The sequence below is a fragment of the Caloenas nicobarica genome, chromosome 8 (assembly GCF_036013445.1).
Source record: "Caloenas nicobarica isolate bCalNic1 chromosome 8, bCalNic1.hap1, whole genome shotgun sequence".
Taxonomy (NCBI): Eukaryota; Metazoa; Chordata; class Aves; order Columbiformes; family Columbidae; genus Caloenas; species Caloenas nicobarica.
In genome coordinates this window covers 11,220,289-11,239,669 of record NC_088252.1, presented here as the reverse complement: position 1 = coordinate 11,239,669, position 19,381 = coordinate 11,220,289, and the positions used below count along the sequence as shown (strand labels likewise).

The following is a 19,381-nucleotide window of genomic DNA, read 5'->3' as shown; positions in this document are numbered from 1 at the left end:
CCTGTTGTGATTTTCAGACTTTACATCAGTTCAAATTTGACTTTCTCCAAGAAGTCTGTCACCATGAGCACTTTATCCCTCTGTGTCTGCCCATACGTTCTTCAAACATTCCTGGTAAGGTACCACCCCCAAAGGGTTTCTGTACAACAGCAAATTATTGGGAGGTTCAAAGAGCGGATAACAATTAACTCTCTCTGAAGTATCACGTCTGCACATCAGGCACAGAAGCCCTAAATGGCTTTTCAGGTGTGGTACTTAATCAGTGTGATAAAAATAACATCATTTCAGTATGCCTGTAAATAAACGCAAGCCCTGACAGCCCAGTTGGGTGGTGGAAGGTAACTCCTTCACTGGAAGTTTTGAGGTGAATGAACTGGACTATTTGTGAGGACTAATTACTGAAGCTGCAGTAGCCGTGGGAGGTGATGAGCTGGGGAAGGGGTTGAACAGGTACAGCGGGGAGAGGAGGAGGCTGGGGCAGTGATAAGGACATTGCAAAACTACTGTTTGGGAAGAGGCTTTCCTGCTGCTGTTGGGAGTGCGACTTGTCCACATGACAGCCCCCTCCTGTGTGGGGGGATCTGAATTGGACATGCAGCAGGAGGTTGGAAACATCCATCTCTCAGATAACAGGCATTGGTACTTTAGCCTGCAGAGTATCTCTAGGACTGGCAGGCAGGTCCTGTGCAATAGCCCTTTTCTCCCAAGAACATTTACTTTCTTGGCCTCTGGCAAGCCTGAACTTCACATGGTCACCACATGCTGGAGTGTTTAACCTGGAGCAGTGAGGCAAGAGAGGCCCATTTCAGAATTTGTTAGTAATACCTCCTGAGCTGCTTCTCAAGGCAGGAGATGCTGTGTGTAACCCGTGTTTTGCAGAGAAGCACAAACAGGTTTTACCTGTGCTCTACCACAGGAGTAGATCCACCCTGCCCGTGCCCCAAAGCCAGCAGCCACCGTGCATTCCATCCTGTGCACTGAAATCTGTTCTTTCAAACCCAGCTTCATGGCCAGTGCCCAGTACAGGGTGCTTTTCCTCCTGGTTTCAAAGGCACTGGGATTTCAGCCCTGGGCACAATTCCCAGTTCTGATAGTTTGCTGTGGGCTCTGGGGAGATCGCCTGGGATTTGGTCCTTTAAGTTGCTGAGAGTGGAAGGTATCTTGCCGCGGAATCAGCTCTCTGTGCAGCATCTCTCAAACTCTTGTCTCCTTGCTTCAGTTTTCAGCACCAAAAAGTGAGTTTGGTTCTGACATTCATAGCTCGCTTTAACAGAAGCAGCTGTTTCATTCAAATTTGGGCCAAATTTTAAAAAAACAGATACAAAGCAAATATGTATTTTTACACTTAAGAAGTAAAAAATATGCATAATTAATGCCTATTTTTGTTTTATATTTATGAAAAATTAAGACCCTGTGACGCCTTCAGAATCAACACAGGAATATCGAACATCAGGTATGAACAAAATGACTGCATAAGAAATAAGCAGAATTATGCATCAAGAGTTTTAAGATTTACTTTGACCACTGCCACTGAAATGTGGCAAATTTTGGTTAAAATTATGTAATGTTTTCAAAAGTGGAATTAGTCTGGATTGCTGTGTTTTAGAACTTTGTAGCTAGAATATGGAAACAACAATTTGGACCCTGAGCCTTGAAGTGAATAGTCTTACTAGGTGCAAAACATTTGGGATTGACATATGGGGATGTGTATGTAAAATGTTTCTTACTAGTAAATTGTAAAAACTGCATTACTTTGAGAAATAACAATATTAGATTAATTCATTCTAGCAAGTGAGGGAGTAGAGAGGAGCAGTCAGATCAAGAAATCAAGGTTTAACAGAGAATTAAATCAATAAAAGCTACTGAAAATTTGGGAAATGGAGGGTGTCATGTAATATTAATTTAAGGATTCTTGTCTGTTCTGTTTCAAGATATTCCAGAGTACACATTGACCAATGAATTTTGCCGTAAACATTTTCTAATTGGAGTTCTACTGCGGGAGGTTGGATTTGCCTTGCAAGAAGACCAGGATATTAGGCACTTAGCTTTGGCTGTACTTAAAAACTTAATGGCAAAACATTCATTTGATGATCGATATGCAGAACCGGTAAATAAACTTTTTCATTTGCTTGTTCATACAGTAGCTAAGCATATATGAAACTTTCTTAGCCACTAGCATACATTAGTTAGTTTCTTCAGGATTATATTGTATCTTTTATTTTTTAGGCAAAACAGGCACAAATAGCAAACCTGTACATGCCACTTTATGGAATGCTTTTGGACAACATGCCAAGGATTTACATGAAGGATATGTTCCTTTTTAATATCAATACTTCCAATCAGGTAATCCGTGTGATCTTTCAGAACACTGAAACTGAGGTCTGACCCAGTCAATCTGGTGGGAAGAGGTCCAAGTTTATGCGAGCCACAAATTAGTTAATGAAATGCAGTTCTGGAAATACTAATTTGTTTGCACCCACAATGTTTAATTTGGAAGGTCTCGATTTGCAGAGCACCTGCAGGGCCCCAGGAGTCTGTCCTGGCAGGGCAGAGACAGTGGGTCAGGAACAGACCCCAGGGCACCAGCTGTCCCAGAGCTGGAAACTCCCAGTTAGGGGTTTGCAGCCCCAGCCAGTCTGGCCAGTACCTCTGCCCTGGTGCCCCAGGCTGGGGGCTGAGGACCCTGTCCCCGTGCAAGTCCCTTGGCAAGTGGCTGGGAGACGTAAAGAAAGCTCTCATCTCCCACAGGTTCTTTGCAGGGTTGCATCATGAACCCACAAGCAGTTTCACTGGTACAACAGAGGGACCGCGAACTCCACTGGAGGCAGAGGGAATACATACAAGTAGCTGAAGGAGGGAAGGGGCACAGAAACATCATAAACCAGCTTTACCACCACAGAAAATGTCTGTATAAACTGTGCATGTGGAGAAGCATGTTTGTTTATTTCTTAAAAGATTAGATGCGTTATAATCATAGCCCTGCTTTAAAAACTAGAAACAGATTTCTGCAGGAATGTCGTGTCTTTCAGTCCTTCCAGCAAACAAGCCTGTTTCATCTGACAGCAGTTAATGCTCCTTTCCCAATGCTGTGGTAGTGTTCAAGAAGCAAATAGTCAGACTTGATCTGTCATTTACAACTTCAATTATGAGAGAGTTTCATATTACAGGTAGCTATTTGACATATTATTGCAAGCCTTGATCTTTTGAGGCTGAAGTAGGTTTTCAAGCTCGGTGTCTAAGAAAAGCCCATCAGGCATGCTGTCATTCTCAAAGTTGATTGATTTACTGCAGTTTGTATTGTTTCTTTCCAAATACAGGGATCTAGGGATGACTTGAGCACAACTGGAGGATTTCAGAGCCAGACAGCAATGAAACATGCCAACTCTGTGGACACGTCCTTTTCCAAAGATGTTCTGAACTCTATAGCAGGTATAAATGACAGATTGTATGTGCATACAGGTAGATTTCTGTGTATCTCAAATCCATTGTGCTTTCTGCTTCGTATTCATGGAGGATATCATTAACCCATTTTAAATGATACTCAGGGAAACATGGGATGCAATGTTTCTCCTCCTTTTGGGTGTTTTTGGATGGATTTTTATTTCTTTTGTGAAGCCACTCTTGTTCCACTGCTTCCCTTACTCTCCTGCTTTGGAGCAATGCCAATATTCAGGCTCTCACAAATCTCTGTGCCTGAGTTCATTCTTGTAGTCTCTGCCTGACTTAAGAATTGTGCCAGGGTTTCTCCTGAAAAATCCTGGAGTCTCTTGGAGGCAAGTACTCTTAGTTTTTCCAGGCTTAATGGAAGGGTAGAAACACAATTTACTTTGTTCACTTCCTCCAAACCCCGTTTCAAGATTCAGGAAAGTGTGTGGGCATCTTTCCACTGGTTTTTGTGGCTCTAGGTCAGGCCTTACGGAGTGCAACAGGCCAATTTAATGCCATGAATAATGGCAAACTGAATCATTTTTACTTCAACTTGTTGCATGTTTTCAGTACTAAACATACCCATCAATAGCTTTGCTATTGGAAGTTCAAAGCACTGGTGTCAATCCAGCATGTGACACATTTTAAGTTTTCCATTTTTCTTGTTAATTTTTGTATCCATAAATGTTTTAGTTTAGCATGTTTGCTATGACTTTCATTTACAGCCTTTTCATCAATAGCTATCTCTGCAGCAAACCATGCTGACTCCAGAGCTTCCTTAGCAAGTCTTGAATCTAACCCAAGTACCAATGAAAAAAACAGTGAAAGAACTGACACGTGTGAAAAGGTACATGTGCAAATGTTGAAAACGGTTACTAGAGGTGGAAACCTACCACTATGCTTAATGAGACCCCTTGCTGTCAATTCAACAGATCATGAGACCTTTGTCTTTGATTGGATCAACACTTCGTTTTGACAAGTTGGATCAAGCTGAAACCAGAAGCCTTCTTATGTGTTTCCTTCATATTATGAAAACCATTTCAGAAGGTAAGAAAATGTGCATTCACTACCTAATTTACATTATTATAAAATATCATGAATGCTGAATCCAAACAAACATTAAATTTGAATAATTATCAGTGTATTTTACATGTTTTGGGTCAAGTTCAATTCCCTGTAACAGATACACAATGTATTTTAATATCTCCCTTTAGATGCACTGATTTCCTACTGGTTGCGAGCACCATTCTCAGAAATAACGGACTTTTTCAGCATTTTAGAGTAAGTTCACTTTGCAGTTGGTTGATTTTATGTTAAATGATTATGTTCTAAAGTGATTGCAGTAAATAATTTCTCTTTGAGTTTGTCCACCTACTGAAATAGGCTCACTACAATTTTGCCATTGTAGTGAGACATTACTAATAAAATCCATATCCTCCAATACGTTGGTCATTTCCATGAACAGAGACATAATGCTTTGGGTGTTCCTCCTAAAAGAGATTTTTAATAATAGTTTCCCCATTTGGAGTTGAGATTCTTTTCCTCCCTTGAGAAAATTATTTAGTTCCCCAAAACCTGCAAACTGTAAGGAAAGCCATGTTAACATAGGATTACCTGTTTTTCACATCTCCAAGGTGGTTTGCTCAATCCCATCTATGCATGGCTGCAGAATCCATGCAGGTAGCTGTTTCCAGAATTTCCTCACTGACTCATAAGTGAAATGTGAGTTATCCAACTTCAACTGGTGAAGAAGCAATGCTTTTGCTGCCAAGTCTTTGCCTTTGATTTTTGCCTCCTCACCAAGCAGGAATCTTCAACCATGGAGAAAGGGAGCAAGGGTGTGGAAACTGGTGTCACATCTTGTGCATCCCAAGGCTGGGAACTGCTGTATTCTGTTCTGTTTGTTTGCTAGGATGTGCATATGATCCAGATCTCTTTGAGGCACTAAGATTCAGCGTTTTTTCATAATTAGGAAGCCATTAATAGACATAAAATGTGTCATTTTATCTTTCAGGGTTTGTCTGCAGAATTTCAGATATCTAGGAAAACGCAATATTGTAAGGTAATTCTCTAGCTTTGTACTATGTTACAGTATTTAAATATTACTGCATTACATTAGGCTTAAATGAGGCTAACAGTGTTTGTATCAGTTTTCTCCTGAAAGCATCAGTCAGACATGCTGAAAGCAAATGCTTAATTTTCTCTTTTATGCAAATGGTGTTATCATGATGTTCTGGACATCTGAGCACACACCTGGTATAAAAAGATGAATTGCATGTGATGATACGATAACTGCTATTGCATTTATAACCCCAAATACTGAACCATTCTCAACAACATTTCTGTGCATATGCCAAACAAATAAACTTGAACACTGTATTTTCCATCCATATAGTGGAAAGAATAGTTTTAATGGGCATAGATAAATGTTCCACAGAAATGAAAAAAAGCATCTTCTATCTCTACCCATTCTCTCAAAAAGCATGAGATCATGTTCCAGCTGTGAAATGTGAAATGCATGCTTTGTCTCAGTTGATGTTCCTTTTTTAATTGTATGTTAGCACTGTGACCTTGTCTATATGTGGAAAAATGAAAGGTCACCAGGTGAATCAGGACACGCTCCATGGCAGGTTTTGTCAGGCCTGTGTTTATTCTTGAGAAGCATGGCAAATTCAATGTCACATTCCATAACAGATTAACAGTTATTTTCTCTTAACAGGAAAATTGCTGCTGCTTTTAAGTTTGTTCAGGCCACCCAGAATAATGGAACCCTCAAAGGTTCAAACTCCTCTGGCCAGGCATCGGGTCTGCTCTCGCAGTGGTAATGACATGTCGTGTTATTAAGTCCTGTAAAACCACCATCTTTGTTATTGTCCTCCAGCTTCGTACCCTGTCACAGGGTTGACTGACTGAAAAGAGGTTGACACAACATGTAGCACGTTTCAGAGCCCCCAAAGATGTAAACTGTAAAAGAATTGGGTCCCTTTAACTTCAACTTGACTTACAAGCTGTTGTTTAAAATGTTATGTTCAGAAGAATCCTTAGTTACTGTCAGTATTAAGTACTGCAGAAACAGTAGCTGTTGTTTTCAGCTCAGATCCCTATCTGGAAGACAATCCACAGTTCTCCCAAGCCTGAAGGAATTCATAGGTCTGCAACCTTATACTTTTGTGGAATCTTACTGCTTTAGGGGGTAAATATCTATGGATGCGTTTACAGTATTGGGGCATTCATTTTTCCCCAATAACCCAAGGTTGTGGAGGGAGAAGTATCTAACAGCACAAAGTCAAATTTAACAGTAGGTTTGCTTGGCACCCATCTTTTTACTTTCATGCTAAGTATAGCATAGTCCTACACTTTTATGTCCACTTTGCCAGTTAGAGAATCTTTCTTTCCTAGTCTCTTTTCCTTCATCTTCCTGCTGTAAACATTGCAATATTTAATCATTTTTGTGGGCTACATGGTAATTCACTGCAGATGCAGCACATCGTTAATAATCTTTTTGATCCTTTTAGGGGAAAGTGGGATCCTTTACATGTTAATAATGTAAAACTCTAGAGAGAAAGCAAACTTTCAGTTCTGTGAGGCTTGTGGTTGTATTGAAGAGCATGAGGCGAAAGTTGCCATTCCTCCTGAGCTTGGATCACTGACTTTTCTCATTTATGGATAGCTGGAATATGCTTACCATTATAAGCATGTAGCTGGGAATGGAACAAAGGGGGAAAGGAAAAAAGATGCTTTCTCTGTCCTACTTCTTTCTTTGCTCCTTTACTGTACAATTTTGAAGGAGCAGCACTGATTTCATTACCTCAGCTGGAAATGGCAAGCAGCCTTTGGGAGTCTGTTGGTTATTTGCACATTTGCAGATGAACCAACATGGTGGTAATCCACAAAGTAAAGTTGCATTTCTGCTGTCTCCACGGCCTTCACACTTTACCCCTTCACAGATCAGCATTTGTTGTCCAAATGGCTGTTTGTTTGGCCTGTTGTAATACCGAGCATTTTTTGATGATGAGTTGAGAGCTGAAGTATTGCTGATAATCAGCTCTGACTTGCACTTAAATATAAATGTATTTCAGTTTGCTGAATTTTGAGAGATGTTAAATCTTGCTGAATTCTGTCATGGTTACAAATTCATAATCCTTTCAAAAATTATGATAAGCATTGGTATTTTAGTTCTCAGCTTCTCATTATAAATTAATGATGTGTTTGTCAGCATCAAAGAGGGTTAAAAGAACACACACATACTCACACATGTTTTTACTGCTGCTGTCAGTTTCTCATCATTTTTTTCCCCCTCATAGAAGCTGTATTAGTCCTTTCATGAGCAGGATACATTTTTCTTGTATTCTGGTTAACAGAACTCATTTCAGTTTCTCTTTACTCAAAGGCAGTTTTCCTGACAGCCTGCTATTTATGTTGATGCTTTTTTTCAGTGCTCAATGAGTGGTTTGTCTCCTATGATCTCAGGAAATGGCAGCACATCTGTTTGTTTTGTCCACCTCGCTGACTTTCTTCTTCATCTTTGTTTCTCTGAAAAATTTTGCCTCATTTTGTTTAACTTAGCCTTTGAGAAGTACTGTAGAAAATTCTAGCCGACATGGAAGAATTCTGTATAAGCATGATAGTTTGTTCTCTGCTTCTGTTTTTTAATGATACCTTTCAATTTCAGGATGCATCCTACTTCTAGTCATGATGGCCACAAGCATCACAGATCTCAAACATTACCAATAATCCGTGGCAAAAATGCACTTTCTAACCCCAAACTCTTGCAGATGATAGACAGCAGCACTGCAAGTAAGTACAAAAAGAAAGGGGTAAAAAAAAAAAAGTCACTTCCCTCTGGAGTTCTGTGGGTTTTGGATCCGGCTCTGTACAATTAAATCCATTTTCATGAGTGCCTGTGAAAGACAGCCTGAAGAGAAGAGCTTAAATGTAAATAGAGCTGCTGACTCTGCCTTTTTTTTCAGGAGACTAAGAAATCTGAGCTTAAATTTGGTCAAAGCTCATTTAGAAACAAAATCAATTACAATAACCTGACATATTTAAATAGCCTTAATGACAAGTTTTCCCCCTTCCCAGCATCTCTTTCAATTATGGTTATGTACCTTGCTGTCCAAGCAGATGGACACTGGCTGAAATATTACATTTTTCTAGATCTAGACCTTTTCATGACAGAAGGTTCTTTAAACAACGAGATCGAACTCATCTATCCCACTTTCCAGGTAGATTTATCTCCTCCTTTGAGCGTGAACAGAAACAATGAAAGAATATATACTCATATCGCTGGTAACAGTTGACTCAAATTCCTTCCCCTTTCATGTCCTGTGAGCAGTTTTCTTCAAAACACCCCTTCAGTTAGATGTACAGTTAGGACCCCATTTCTACTGTGCTGAGACTTAATGACCAGATTGCAGAATTAGTTCATCTTTAACTACACACAGAATATTGTTTGTCATCTTGCTTTTTATATGTTGCAGGCAGCTCCAATGAAACAGACATTGTACAGTATGTCGACACGGAGGCAAACATTGCTACAGAAGTTTCCCTCACAATCCTTGACCTGTTGTGTCTTTACACTCTGAATCACCAGGTACGTTTTGCTGTTTCATTTTCTGCTGGAACTGGTGCAATGTGGGATGTGTGCACACAGGAAACTTGAAATGCCTGAGACAACAGGACAGGGAAATGAGATATGCCAGTCCTCAAGTTATTTTATGAAGGAATTGGCTCATAGTACCCAAACTGAATAGGAAGGATATGAAAGAAGAGCATTCTGTGTATCCAGGGCTGTGTCCAGCCCTACTCTGCATGAAAGCATCATGAATCTAGTAATATATCACCTTACCTGAATCATGCTTATCCCACTAGATTTCAGAGATTTTAGACAAAAGATTTCCAAGCTGCTTGTCATCTATATGTCTTTGAGTCAGCCACTGGATCCACTGCCTCTTTAAAAATTGCTCTATGAATATTGGCCTAGATGACTTGCTGAAGGTCGCACAGCTACAATACAGCAGGCAGCTCCTTTTAGATTTAGTGTCTCCTTTCTGCCACCCTAGCGTATACCATCCACAAATAGGAGTACAGGCATAGGAAAGTGCTGTTCTTGAAAAACTGCAAGTAAAAAGAGTCTGCAGCAAGCTACATCTCACTAGGAACACTACGACATAAAGTCCAGCAGAACTTTCTTCTTTTTATTCACTTTAATAACCTGAATGTCGTGTCTTGTCTGTGAACTTTTCAGAGGCAGCTTCAGCAATCCGATTGCCAGAATGCATTGATGAAGAAAGTCTTTGACACACACATGCTCTTTTTGCAAATCAACCAGTCAGCAGCAGCTCTCAAGCACGTCTTTGCTGCCCTACGGTTGTTTGTAGGCAAGGTAACTATGAGTTTAGTCTGTTAGTCTGACCTATTGATATGTTACAGCAAGTGCAGCTTGAGGACAGTTGAGTACTTTGAAAGAGTTCTGAACTTTACTGTATTAATGCTTATTCCTGATAAAGATCTTCTGATTTATTGTTGATTAAAAGTGAGAAGTTTACAATGTCTGAAAAATTAGTTCTGTTTTGGAAAATGAAAGATTTGCTAAGGAAGTGAAACTTGTAAAGTAAATAGAAATCTAATGTCCAGATCTGTGGCACATGGCTATGTCATCAGCTGTCATGCTTCTACCACCTGTGCAAGAAAGCTTGAAACTCTAGAAGTCCATGGTCTTCGTGGCAGATACCTGGGTTGCAGAATCTCCTGCCGTCCAAACCCTTGACCACTGGAAGTTCAATGACTTTGCTACTCAGAGTATTTTCTTTCTCCTGAACAGCTTTTATCGCAGTGCAGAACCACACACATGCTGTTCCTGGTTAGCGCTTCAGCATCCCTTGCAGATAGGCCACTCTATTCTGTGCCTGCTGTGTGCCAGCTGCTGGCTGGGCATCCTGGAGGCCAGCTGGCTTGTTGCACTGCATATGGTGTTTGTATGAAAACCTGTGTGCAGTTTTTCCTTAATTTTCATTTGCACATGAGATTATGTTTAGCTGGTGGTTAATTTTTTTCACTAAACCCCTGCGTGAATGAATATGGGAGAGCTGGGTTTGCTGAAAGCTTGACAGAAAAATATTGACTCAGAATAACTGTACTGAGACCTGAGAGTAATGCTAAACATATTCACCTACTTTTTTCAATAGTTCCCCTCAGCATTCTTCCAAGGACAAGCAGATCTCTGCGGCTCACTCTGCTATGAAATCCTGAAGTGCTGTAATCATAGGTCACGTTCAACTCAGACAGAGGCATCTGCTCTTCTTTATTTTTTCATGAGAAAGAACTTTGAATTTAACAAGCAGAAATCAATAGTTAGATCCCATCTACAGGTAAGTGAAGTGTGAGATCATCAGTATTTAGCTGACACGCATTGTTTTTTGTCATTCTTATTTTTATGCATTGTAGCAAAACAATTCTTTTGGAATCTTCAGACAGGCAATTCTCTGTGGCAACTTGATTTTCCTGCCAAGTCTGGAGACACTGGGCTGGATTCTCTGCTGTTCTTGGGCAGCTCAGCTCTATTCCAGGGACAGACAACAGCTGTGAATGTAGCCACATAGCCAATAAATAGCGAGATGAATGGCTATTCTTGATTCACATGCATTGCTTACAGCAGCGAGAACATAGCTGATGAAGGAACTAAACAGAATCTGATAGTATAGCAACACAAAAGTAAAGTCCAGTAACAATGTGCTTGCACTGCAAAATGAGGGCAATTATAAATATTGGCAAGATTACTCACAGTCCTTGCATTTGTATATGTTGTCTTCTTAAGACAGGTATAAAAGTGCATCTCTGCTAGCCTGGTACATTGAGTCATACTAAAATATGGATTAAAAACTATTCAGAAACTTTGATTTTCTTTGCTAATTGCACCCTGTGTTTGCTCCCCCTGTACAGCTCATCAAAGCAGTGAGCCAGCTGATAGCGGATGCAGGGATTGGCGGATCTCGTTTTCAACATTCACTTGCAATTATAAATAATTTTGCTAATGGAGACAAGCAGATGAAAGTAAGAAACATTTTTTGTCAATCACTACCTCTTGCAAAAAGTCAGCAATTTCAGAGGAGCAAGTGTTTCAGGGAATAAAATGGCTGGCTTTTATTAGACAGTGATTTATGCATTCATAGTGTGCCTTTTTCAGGTAGCCTGAAATTCCTGAAGATATTTGAGACTCAGAAGCTTAATAATTGAAAATAATTTTTAAGACAAAAAAGAGATATTTTTATTTGAAAATTGCGTTATTTGTTATTCGCTGCTTCTTTTGTTCATTTGCCTGATGTCAGAGAAGATATCATGCATTGTAACTAATGAAACACAATTGCAGTTGACAGTTTTTAGTCTACAAACTGCCCCTTTAGTCTGTTCAGTAAATGTATAGCAAAAACATGCACAACAGTTGGGTTTTGTAACAGCTTGCTAACCCCCTGAAAAAGGCACTTAGCTCTTAGATTAGTTGCCATTGCTATTATATGCATTATCTGTACTAAAAGTATTGGAAAAGGATTCCAACTTTTAATTTTTACAATTTCTGTCCAAACATTTGTTGACATGCATTTTGAATTTTATACTTTGGAGGTGTTTTTCCTTCTCTGAAGGTGACTTTAGGGTATCTCCACTGAGATTAATAATAAAGTTAGTGTAAGCAATTGGTAGGTAATTAGAATAAGTAATTTGATGTCTTATTTAGTAAAATGCAGTTACAATTGTATTTGTTTCCAAAGTCTAGATTTGATTTCTCTGCACTGCAGTCAGTCACGCTGCTTCTGTAACACACTCATCTCTGTGTGGTGCAGAGGAGGGAGCATTTAATTTCATATAATTTTTCTAATGTTTTTGCTTTTAAACAGAGGGAATGAGGGGAAAAAAGTCTGAAAAGAGAAATGTATTTCATTGCCCATCTGAAAAATAGAAACTGCAGAACTGAGTTAAATATGTTGGGAACAGCTGATAGGAGCAATACCAAGACTCTGTTTTAATCTTGTGCAGTGTGAGAAGGCCCAGGAGCCACCGTTGTGCTTAATTCACTGCAGTTGGACATGCTGTGAGTGTAGTTAAGCAGGACTATCTATAGCGCCCGAGGCCGTTCATCAGCTAAAATGTATGGGAATCCAGTTCTGGGCCCAGTAAGCAACCGAGGAACAAATGTCTCAGTTTGCTGACTTCAGCAGAGTTGCTGCACGCAGACTGTGGTGCAGCTGGCTGGTGGGGATAGCTAGTAGGTGCTATGACACATCAAGATAAAAGTCAAGGATTTGTGTACAATGTGCACATACTGTGGGACTGTGACTCTGCTTCAAAGCCTACTGAATTAGGGAAGGGGAAGGAGGTCTTCTGCATGTGGCCCTTTGGATGGTTTTAGTGATGTATTGCTTATCTTTCCCAAAGAACGTTAATTTCCCAGCAGAGGTGAAGGATCTGACCAAACGCATCAGAACGGTTTTAATGGCCACAGCTCAGATGAAGGAGCATGAGAAGGATCCTGAGATGCTTGTGGATCTGCAGTACAGCCTAGCAAATTCATATGCCAGCACACCCGAATTACGTAGGACATGGCTTGAAAGCATGGCCAAGATTCACGCAAGAAATGGAGATTTATCAGAGGTAATGTAAATAAACGAATAGGAAATCCATTTGTCTTTAGGCTGAGATGTTCTGGTGAAAAGGGCTCTGAAAGACAACAGTAGTCATTTAAGGGAGTCTTACAGTGTCTCTCATATACTTGAAATTAGAGGCAGGCAGTTTTGCAAAACACCCAGAGATGTGACATGCTCATTATCCCAGTCTGTCTAATTGTGACCACCTGATACATGCTTGAGAAAGACATGAAAATGTCTGACGGCGCTGCTGTGGTCAGTATTGCATTAGCGTCTCTGCTGCTTAACCCTCACAGCTCAGGAGGTGCAGGGTAGATGAGGTATGAGCAGTGCAAAACTTACAGAAAGGATATTCTTCTCCCCCACTACGGCATAGAAGAGGAGCTTTGTTTATAATGCATTGCCCTTCTCATCAAAAACTAAATGGGTATTGCAAAATTCCAGTGCATAACCCAGGAATATCTTATTTACTAAGTGATCTTAATGGTTTTCTTGAGCAAATCTATGATTTTACCTAAGACACCTAGTGAAATTAAAACTTGAGAAAGATTTCATCATTTAATCCTTTATTTTCTTAAATGGTTATATTAATTTTATCTTCCCTTTTCTGCAGCATGACTTGACTGTGATGAAAGTATGTGTTCCTTATTACATGTATGCTGTAAGTCATACAGTGTACTTCAATGTATACATGTATCTTGGTCTCTCGTTACAGGCTGCTATGTGCTATATTCATATTGCTGCTCTCATTGCAGAGTACCTGAAAAGGAAGGGTAAGATAAACATGTTCAAAATCAACTATGTATCTATAAACATTATTGTTGAAAATAATTTTTGCCTATCCTGCTCTTCTTCCTTATATGTATCAAGTATTCTTAAACATGCTTGAATTATTCCCAAATATTTTATTTTTAAAATATATCGGAAATGCTAGTCTTAGCACTGGAACAGTGAAAGTGTGTGTTTTGTGTAAAGAGGGTTAATTAAATGTTTAGTAAGCTAGTGCTAAAAGAGAATGCTTCACTTGTTAGTCTGTTGTAATTAAATATGCATGTATTAACACATATCAGTAGCAGTGTACTAATACCATCTTACACTATCATAGGTTACTGGAAAATGGAAAAGATTTGTACCTCACGTATGCTCCTGGAAGATGGTCAAGTCTCTGATAGTAATGTGTTACTAACAACTCACAATGGAGGAAGTGAGTGCTCTAACCATGCCTGTTTATGGGTCAAATAACATAATTAGGAAATCAAATTTTACTGTTCTCCAGTTGATCTGGAAAACTATCTAGCAAAGCAAAAACATTTCTAGTGCATGTTGATGGCTGTAATAGCAAGTAATGTCAGAAACATTATATGTTACTTTCCTGATGCTCTTTGGCTGGGTTGATGAATTGCTCAGAATGTCGCTGGTTAAGGGCTTTTTCAGCAAGCTGCTCATCGTCAGCAACAGAAAAATCCCTCTCAGGTCAATTGGTGTTTAGCATGCAAATCCACGTCCAAGTCCTTGACTAGCCAAAGCTGGGAGGGCACGGGGCAGAATTAATGAGTGGTTATCCATATGTAACTTAGTATAGATAAAGATTTTTTTTTAATCTGTGATGCTTATTAGAGAAATAAAGTGCAGGCTTATATTATTAAATGCTTCTATGCCAGTGGTTATTTAGTTTATGAAATGTGTATTTCAAAGTAATTCTCAGCATGAGATATTTTAGCAGTTTTCACAAAGAGCAATTTCTGGGGACAAGGACAAATATCTGGGGAAGATAAAACTGTTAGTTTCAGAAAGACCATGATTCTCTGATACATTGGAAGTGTCTGTGGGTGAGATGAAAAATGCATCCCTTTAGAAGGAAGCTTTCTGTGAAGAGCAATATTTCAGAGATGGTTCATTAGTGGTAAAATACTTTGTATGAATAACAGATCACAGTAGGTGGAGTGAAAAACTTGTAGGTCATTTTAAACCTATATTTAAATGAATTTCAAAACTTGACAGAGGGGAAAGAGCTCCTCTGTCTCAATATGTAAGGATTCGCTTTGTGATTGTGCCTTACTGGCATTTTCCTGCTTTTAAATTGAACATGAACTGTGTCAGGAGTTCATCGTCTCCACTGGCAGGTTTACCTTCGCTGTTCAAGAGTGGCAGTAAAATCTTTGCAGGTCAGACTGCGCCTGATGTGTAATGTGCAATGCCCGTGTAAGTTGTTGTTCCTTCTGCAACCATTGCACTAAGGCCCCAGCTTAGCAAATACTAAATGTAAGCTCAGTTCAAATCCTTCTGAGCCTTTCCGTCAGCTGCTTCTGCCACTGGCTGGAGCTTTCTACAAGAGAGTTCCTCGGTTAGAAAGTTAGAGAAAATATGTAACAGTCTCATAAATTGAGTCAGTTCCATTTGTGCCTCTCGTCACTTGGGCTGTGAAAAATTAACTAATCCAGTCAAATAAAATCAGCTCTGTTATAATGGCATCCAATAACGTTTTGAATTATCTGGTTATTCAGTCATTAATTGACATGGTTATGACTTGTACTTTAAGGCTTATTTTCCATGGGATGGCCTGCCTTTCTGAGCATCACCCCCAACATTAAAGAAGAAGGTGCTATGAAGGAAGACTCTGGGATGCAAGATACTCCCTATAATGAGGTCAGCAGCATTAACATTTATATGCTTGTTCTATATTAGCAGAGAGTATTATTTCTAGTGGATGCTTGTGCATATTACAGCAAATTATAGTAAGAGTGTACTTCACACAGTATTAAAAGACGCACAGCTTTTGAGTGAAATGTCATAGCTGTTGTACTGAACAGCAGGGATAGGTGGTTGACTAACCAGAACGTTACGTACCAGAGCTGGGCGTCAGGGCACAGGGAAGCCCACGAAGCAAACCCATTCTTCTGAATGAGATTTCAAGTATTCAAGTATTTTCATGTTACTGTTATTTCAGTTTTTTAAGAGCTAGGTCACCAACACCTGGTTAAATATTGTATAATTGAAAAAAACCTTAAATAGAAGATGCAGAACAAAAATGAAATAGTGGGTATGTCCTTTTGCTGCATTGCTATTAAGTAAATGCCACCAGCTCGAGTCATTGAATTATTTGTATTTGTGGAATTGCAGAATGTTCTTGTGGAGCAGCTGGAGTTGTGTGTTGAATACCTGTGGAAGTCTGAGAGATATGAGCTTATTGCTGAGGTTAACAAGCCTATCATTGCTGTTTTTGAGAAGCAGAGGGACTTCAAAGTAAGTTGATTTCTGGTTTTTTTTAATTATTTTAAGACAACAGTAAAGTTCAAAATTTTTAGGAAAAAAAAGAAAGTGCTATCTTTAAAAGGAATTTTTTTTTCTTCCTGTCTGAAGTGTTTCCTTTTAATGCTTTTGTGCTCTGTGAGTAAATGACTCCTTCCTCTTTCCAGCATCAATACAACAGTGAATTTTCAAACTCATCTGTTGTGTTAGCCACTGGATCTGAATTTTTACATGTATTTTTAAACCAAGAGCACATTTGCATTGTGTTGAAGTTTAAAAACTGCTGATAAATTATGTGATCGCTTCACAATTCCAGGGTTTCTTCATGTCTAATTTACTTGGCCATTTTAATGTATAATGGATAACGAGATGATAATCTCATTTATTATTTTTTCTGGTTTTAAATTAAAAAAAAAGCAAAGAGGTAGTTATCTATAAGCTGAGGAAGCAGGTCCTCAGATTTAAACTTAGTTAAAATTTTTGTTCACTGTCCCGAGAAAGTGCTTTTTATTGGTAATTGTGGATAGCATATCTTTGCATGGGGTTGGGAGCTGGCTGGAGTTACTGGCACCCTGCTCTCACCTGCACATAGGACACTTGGGTTCTCTGACCTCTTAGTAGGTCCCTACCAAAGTACTTGTGCTCTCTCACTTCCCCTCGTTCTCCTTGTTTCTTACTGTAGAGACTGTCTGATTTGTACTACGACATCCACCGCTCATACCTCAAGGTTGCAGAAGTAGTGAACTCTGAGAAACGCCTCTTTGGACGATATTACCGTGTTGCATTTTATGGGCAGGTGAGTCAACTTGTGTTCTTTTGTCTGCACAGATTCCCAGATTTCAGCCACGTCCTTCTAATCCTGATGTGTTCCAGGGGAGCTAAAACAGGGAAACACTTGGCAGTGAATGATAGAGTAGAAAGTGCCTCATGGGTCATACTCCAAGGAGGCTTTTACTCAGAAGAGAGAGTACTCAGTTGCACCTGTGTAAGCTGCTGCTATGGATTTAGTGGTGTAATGGAGAACAGACCTGTACATCGGCTTTAGTTCCTGACTTCATCAAGAAAAACTGAGTATGAGGCACGGCAGGTTTTCTTCAGAGTAAAACTTAAATAAAACCAGATAAGACACCTTTGATATATGACCCTCTCTTCAAATAGAGCTTAAAGCAGAGCAGTAGGCAGTAGATGTTTTGTTGTGTTTCTTTCCGACGTTGACTTCTGCTTTCAGGCCACCTCTGATTCTGTGCGATATACTGTAGAATAGTTTTATTCCTTCTGCTGTGCTTCAGCATCCTCAAAGCATTATTTTGTGCTTGCTTCCACTACAAACTAGTGTAGCAATCCAGCATGTTCTTTTAAGACTTGGGTTTGGCAAGCACATGATCACCTTTACTCTAAAATAGTAAGATGTGTAAACAACAGATTGGTGTGGATCATTCTGTTTGCTAATTAGATTTTAATGCAGAAATTTGCTCTTTTCTCCTTTTGATCTTATTCAAGGCTGTGGTAAGTCTAGTTCTTTTGCATGTTTTGTTTAATTTTCCTCACATGTCCTCTGTCCTCCCCTATACTGTTACTTAACATTAACTTTCCTGTGCTCTCAATTCTTTGGTTCATGGCAGATGAAATAACATCGTTTCATTCATTGTTGCATCCTGCAAACTAATTTTTGTTTGTTCAGTTATCTGAATTACCAAGCCGTATCTGTCGCTGTGTTGTGTGTGCACCGTGGGGCCCAATGCTACATCATCTCATCTCAGTAAAAGTTTTTCTCTCGGCTTCACTGGGAGTGGGATTGGACCCCTTCTTCCTCTATTGAAAAACTCAGTGTAGCATTAATGCTGTTTGAATGCAAGTCTGCTTTCCTGGCCAGTGCAGTCTGCGGTGTACAGCAGTGGTGACCGGAGCGCTCTGGGCAGGGCACAAACACCTGCCGATAGCCCTGTGTAGGAGCAAGCGAATCGGGAGTCAGAGGGCAATGGCAAGTCCTTCCTCAAAACAGGGGCAGCAGGGGGGAAATGGGACTCTCCTACTTGCAGCTTCTTGCCAGGGCTCTCCCAGAGGCAGCCGCTTTTAAGTGGGTAATTTAGCTGTAGCAATTCTGAACTGGGTCAAAATCTCTGTTACAGTGCAATGACTTTTCAGCTGCCAGTGCCAGAAGGACAACTTCATTTAAACAGCTTTAGTGCTCGAAAGCACATGACTTTTTCATAGCTGCATATTGCTCGGTCTGTTCCCTGGTGACCCCAGACACTGAGCTCTAAATGCAAACAAGCACCGCTTCCTCCTTTCTTCTTGCAGAAGAGATGGTACGTGGTAGAAAGTGGGACTGCTCTCCTTGCAGAGGCATCATGACAAAAAGAGAGTCTCGCATCTGGGCAGGAACAACCCCAGGTTCCAGTATAAGTTGGGGAATGACCTGTTGGAGAGCAGTGTAGGGGAAAGGGACCTGGAGGTCCTGGTGGACAGCAGGATGACCATGAGCCAGCACTGTGCCCTTGTGGCCAAGAAGGCCAACGGCATCCTGGGGTGTATTAGAAGGGGGGTGGTTAGTAGGTCGAGAGAGGTTCTCCTCCCCCTCTACTCTGCCCTGGTGAGACCGCATCTGGAATATTGTGTCCAGTTCTGGGCCCCTCAGTTCAAGAAGGACAGGGAACTGCTGGAGAGAGTCCAGTGCAGAGCCATGAAGATGATAAAGGGAGTGGAGCATCTCCCTTATGAGGAAAGGCTGAGGGAGCTGGGTCTCTTTAGCTTGGAGGAGACTGAGAGGTGACCTCATTAGTGTTTATAAATATATAAAGAGTGAGTGTCACGAGGATGGAGCCAGGCTCTTCTCGGTGACAACCAATGATAGGACACGGGGTAATGGGTACAAGCTGGAACGCAGGAGGTTTCACTTAAACATGAGAAGAAATTTCTTCACGGTGAGGATGACAGAACACTGGAACAGGCTGCCCAGGGAGGTTGTGGAGTCTCCTTCTCTGGAGACATTCAAAACCCGCCTGGACACCTTCCTGTGTAACCTCATCTGGGTGTTCCTGCTCTGGCGGGGGGATTGGACTAGATGA

General features: G+C 40.3%; 1 protein-coding gene across 3 annotated transcripts in view; it reads left to right on the top strand.

Annotated features, from left to right (window-relative positions):
• DOCK10 (dedicator of cytokinesis 10) overlaps positions 1 to 19,381 on the top strand; it is a 156,667-nt gene that overhangs the window by 124,697 nt on the left and 12,589 nt on the right. For all 3 annotated transcript variants that reach the window (XM_065640258.1, XM_065640257.1, XM_065640259.1), the window contains exons 30-50: positions 18 to 114; positions 1,409 to 1,453; positions 1,932 to 2,107; positions 2,227 to 2,343; positions 3,318 to 3,429; positions 4,152 to 4,273; positions 4,359 to 4,473; positions 4,641 to 4,707; positions 5,441 to 5,488; positions 6,146 to 6,247; positions 8,099 to 8,227; positions 8,911 to 9,019; positions 9,674 to 9,811; positions 10,614 to 10,796; positions 11,368 to 11,478; positions 12,856 to 13,071; positions 13,780 to 13,837; positions 14,170 to 14,268; positions 15,604 to 15,710; positions 16,185 to 16,307; positions 16,996 to 17,109. In XM_065640258.1, the coding sequence (XP_065496330.1) occupies positions 18 to 114; positions 1,409 to 1,453; positions 1,932 to 2,107; positions 2,227 to 2,343; positions 3,318 to 3,429; positions 4,152 to 4,273; positions 4,359 to 4,473; positions 4,641 to 4,707; positions 5,441 to 5,488; positions 6,146 to 6,247; positions 8,099 to 8,227; positions 8,911 to 9,019; positions 9,674 to 9,811; positions 10,614 to 10,796; positions 11,368 to 11,478; positions 12,856 to 13,071; positions 13,780 to 13,837; positions 14,170 to 14,268; positions 15,604 to 15,710; positions 16,185 to 16,307; positions 16,996 to 17,109 (2,388 nt within the window). The remainder of the gene's footprint in view (positions 1 to 17; positions 115 to 1,408; positions 1,454 to 1,931; positions 2,108 to 2,226; positions 2,344 to 3,317; positions 3,430 to 4,151; positions 4,274 to 4,358; positions 4,474 to 4,640; positions 4,708 to 5,440; positions 5,489 to 6,145; positions 6,248 to 8,098; positions 8,228 to 8,910; positions 9,020 to 9,673; positions 9,812 to 10,613; positions 10,797 to 11,367; positions 11,479 to 12,855; positions 13,072 to 13,779; positions 13,838 to 14,169; positions 14,269 to 15,603; positions 15,711 to 16,184; positions 16,308 to 16,995; positions 17,110 to 19,381) is intronic.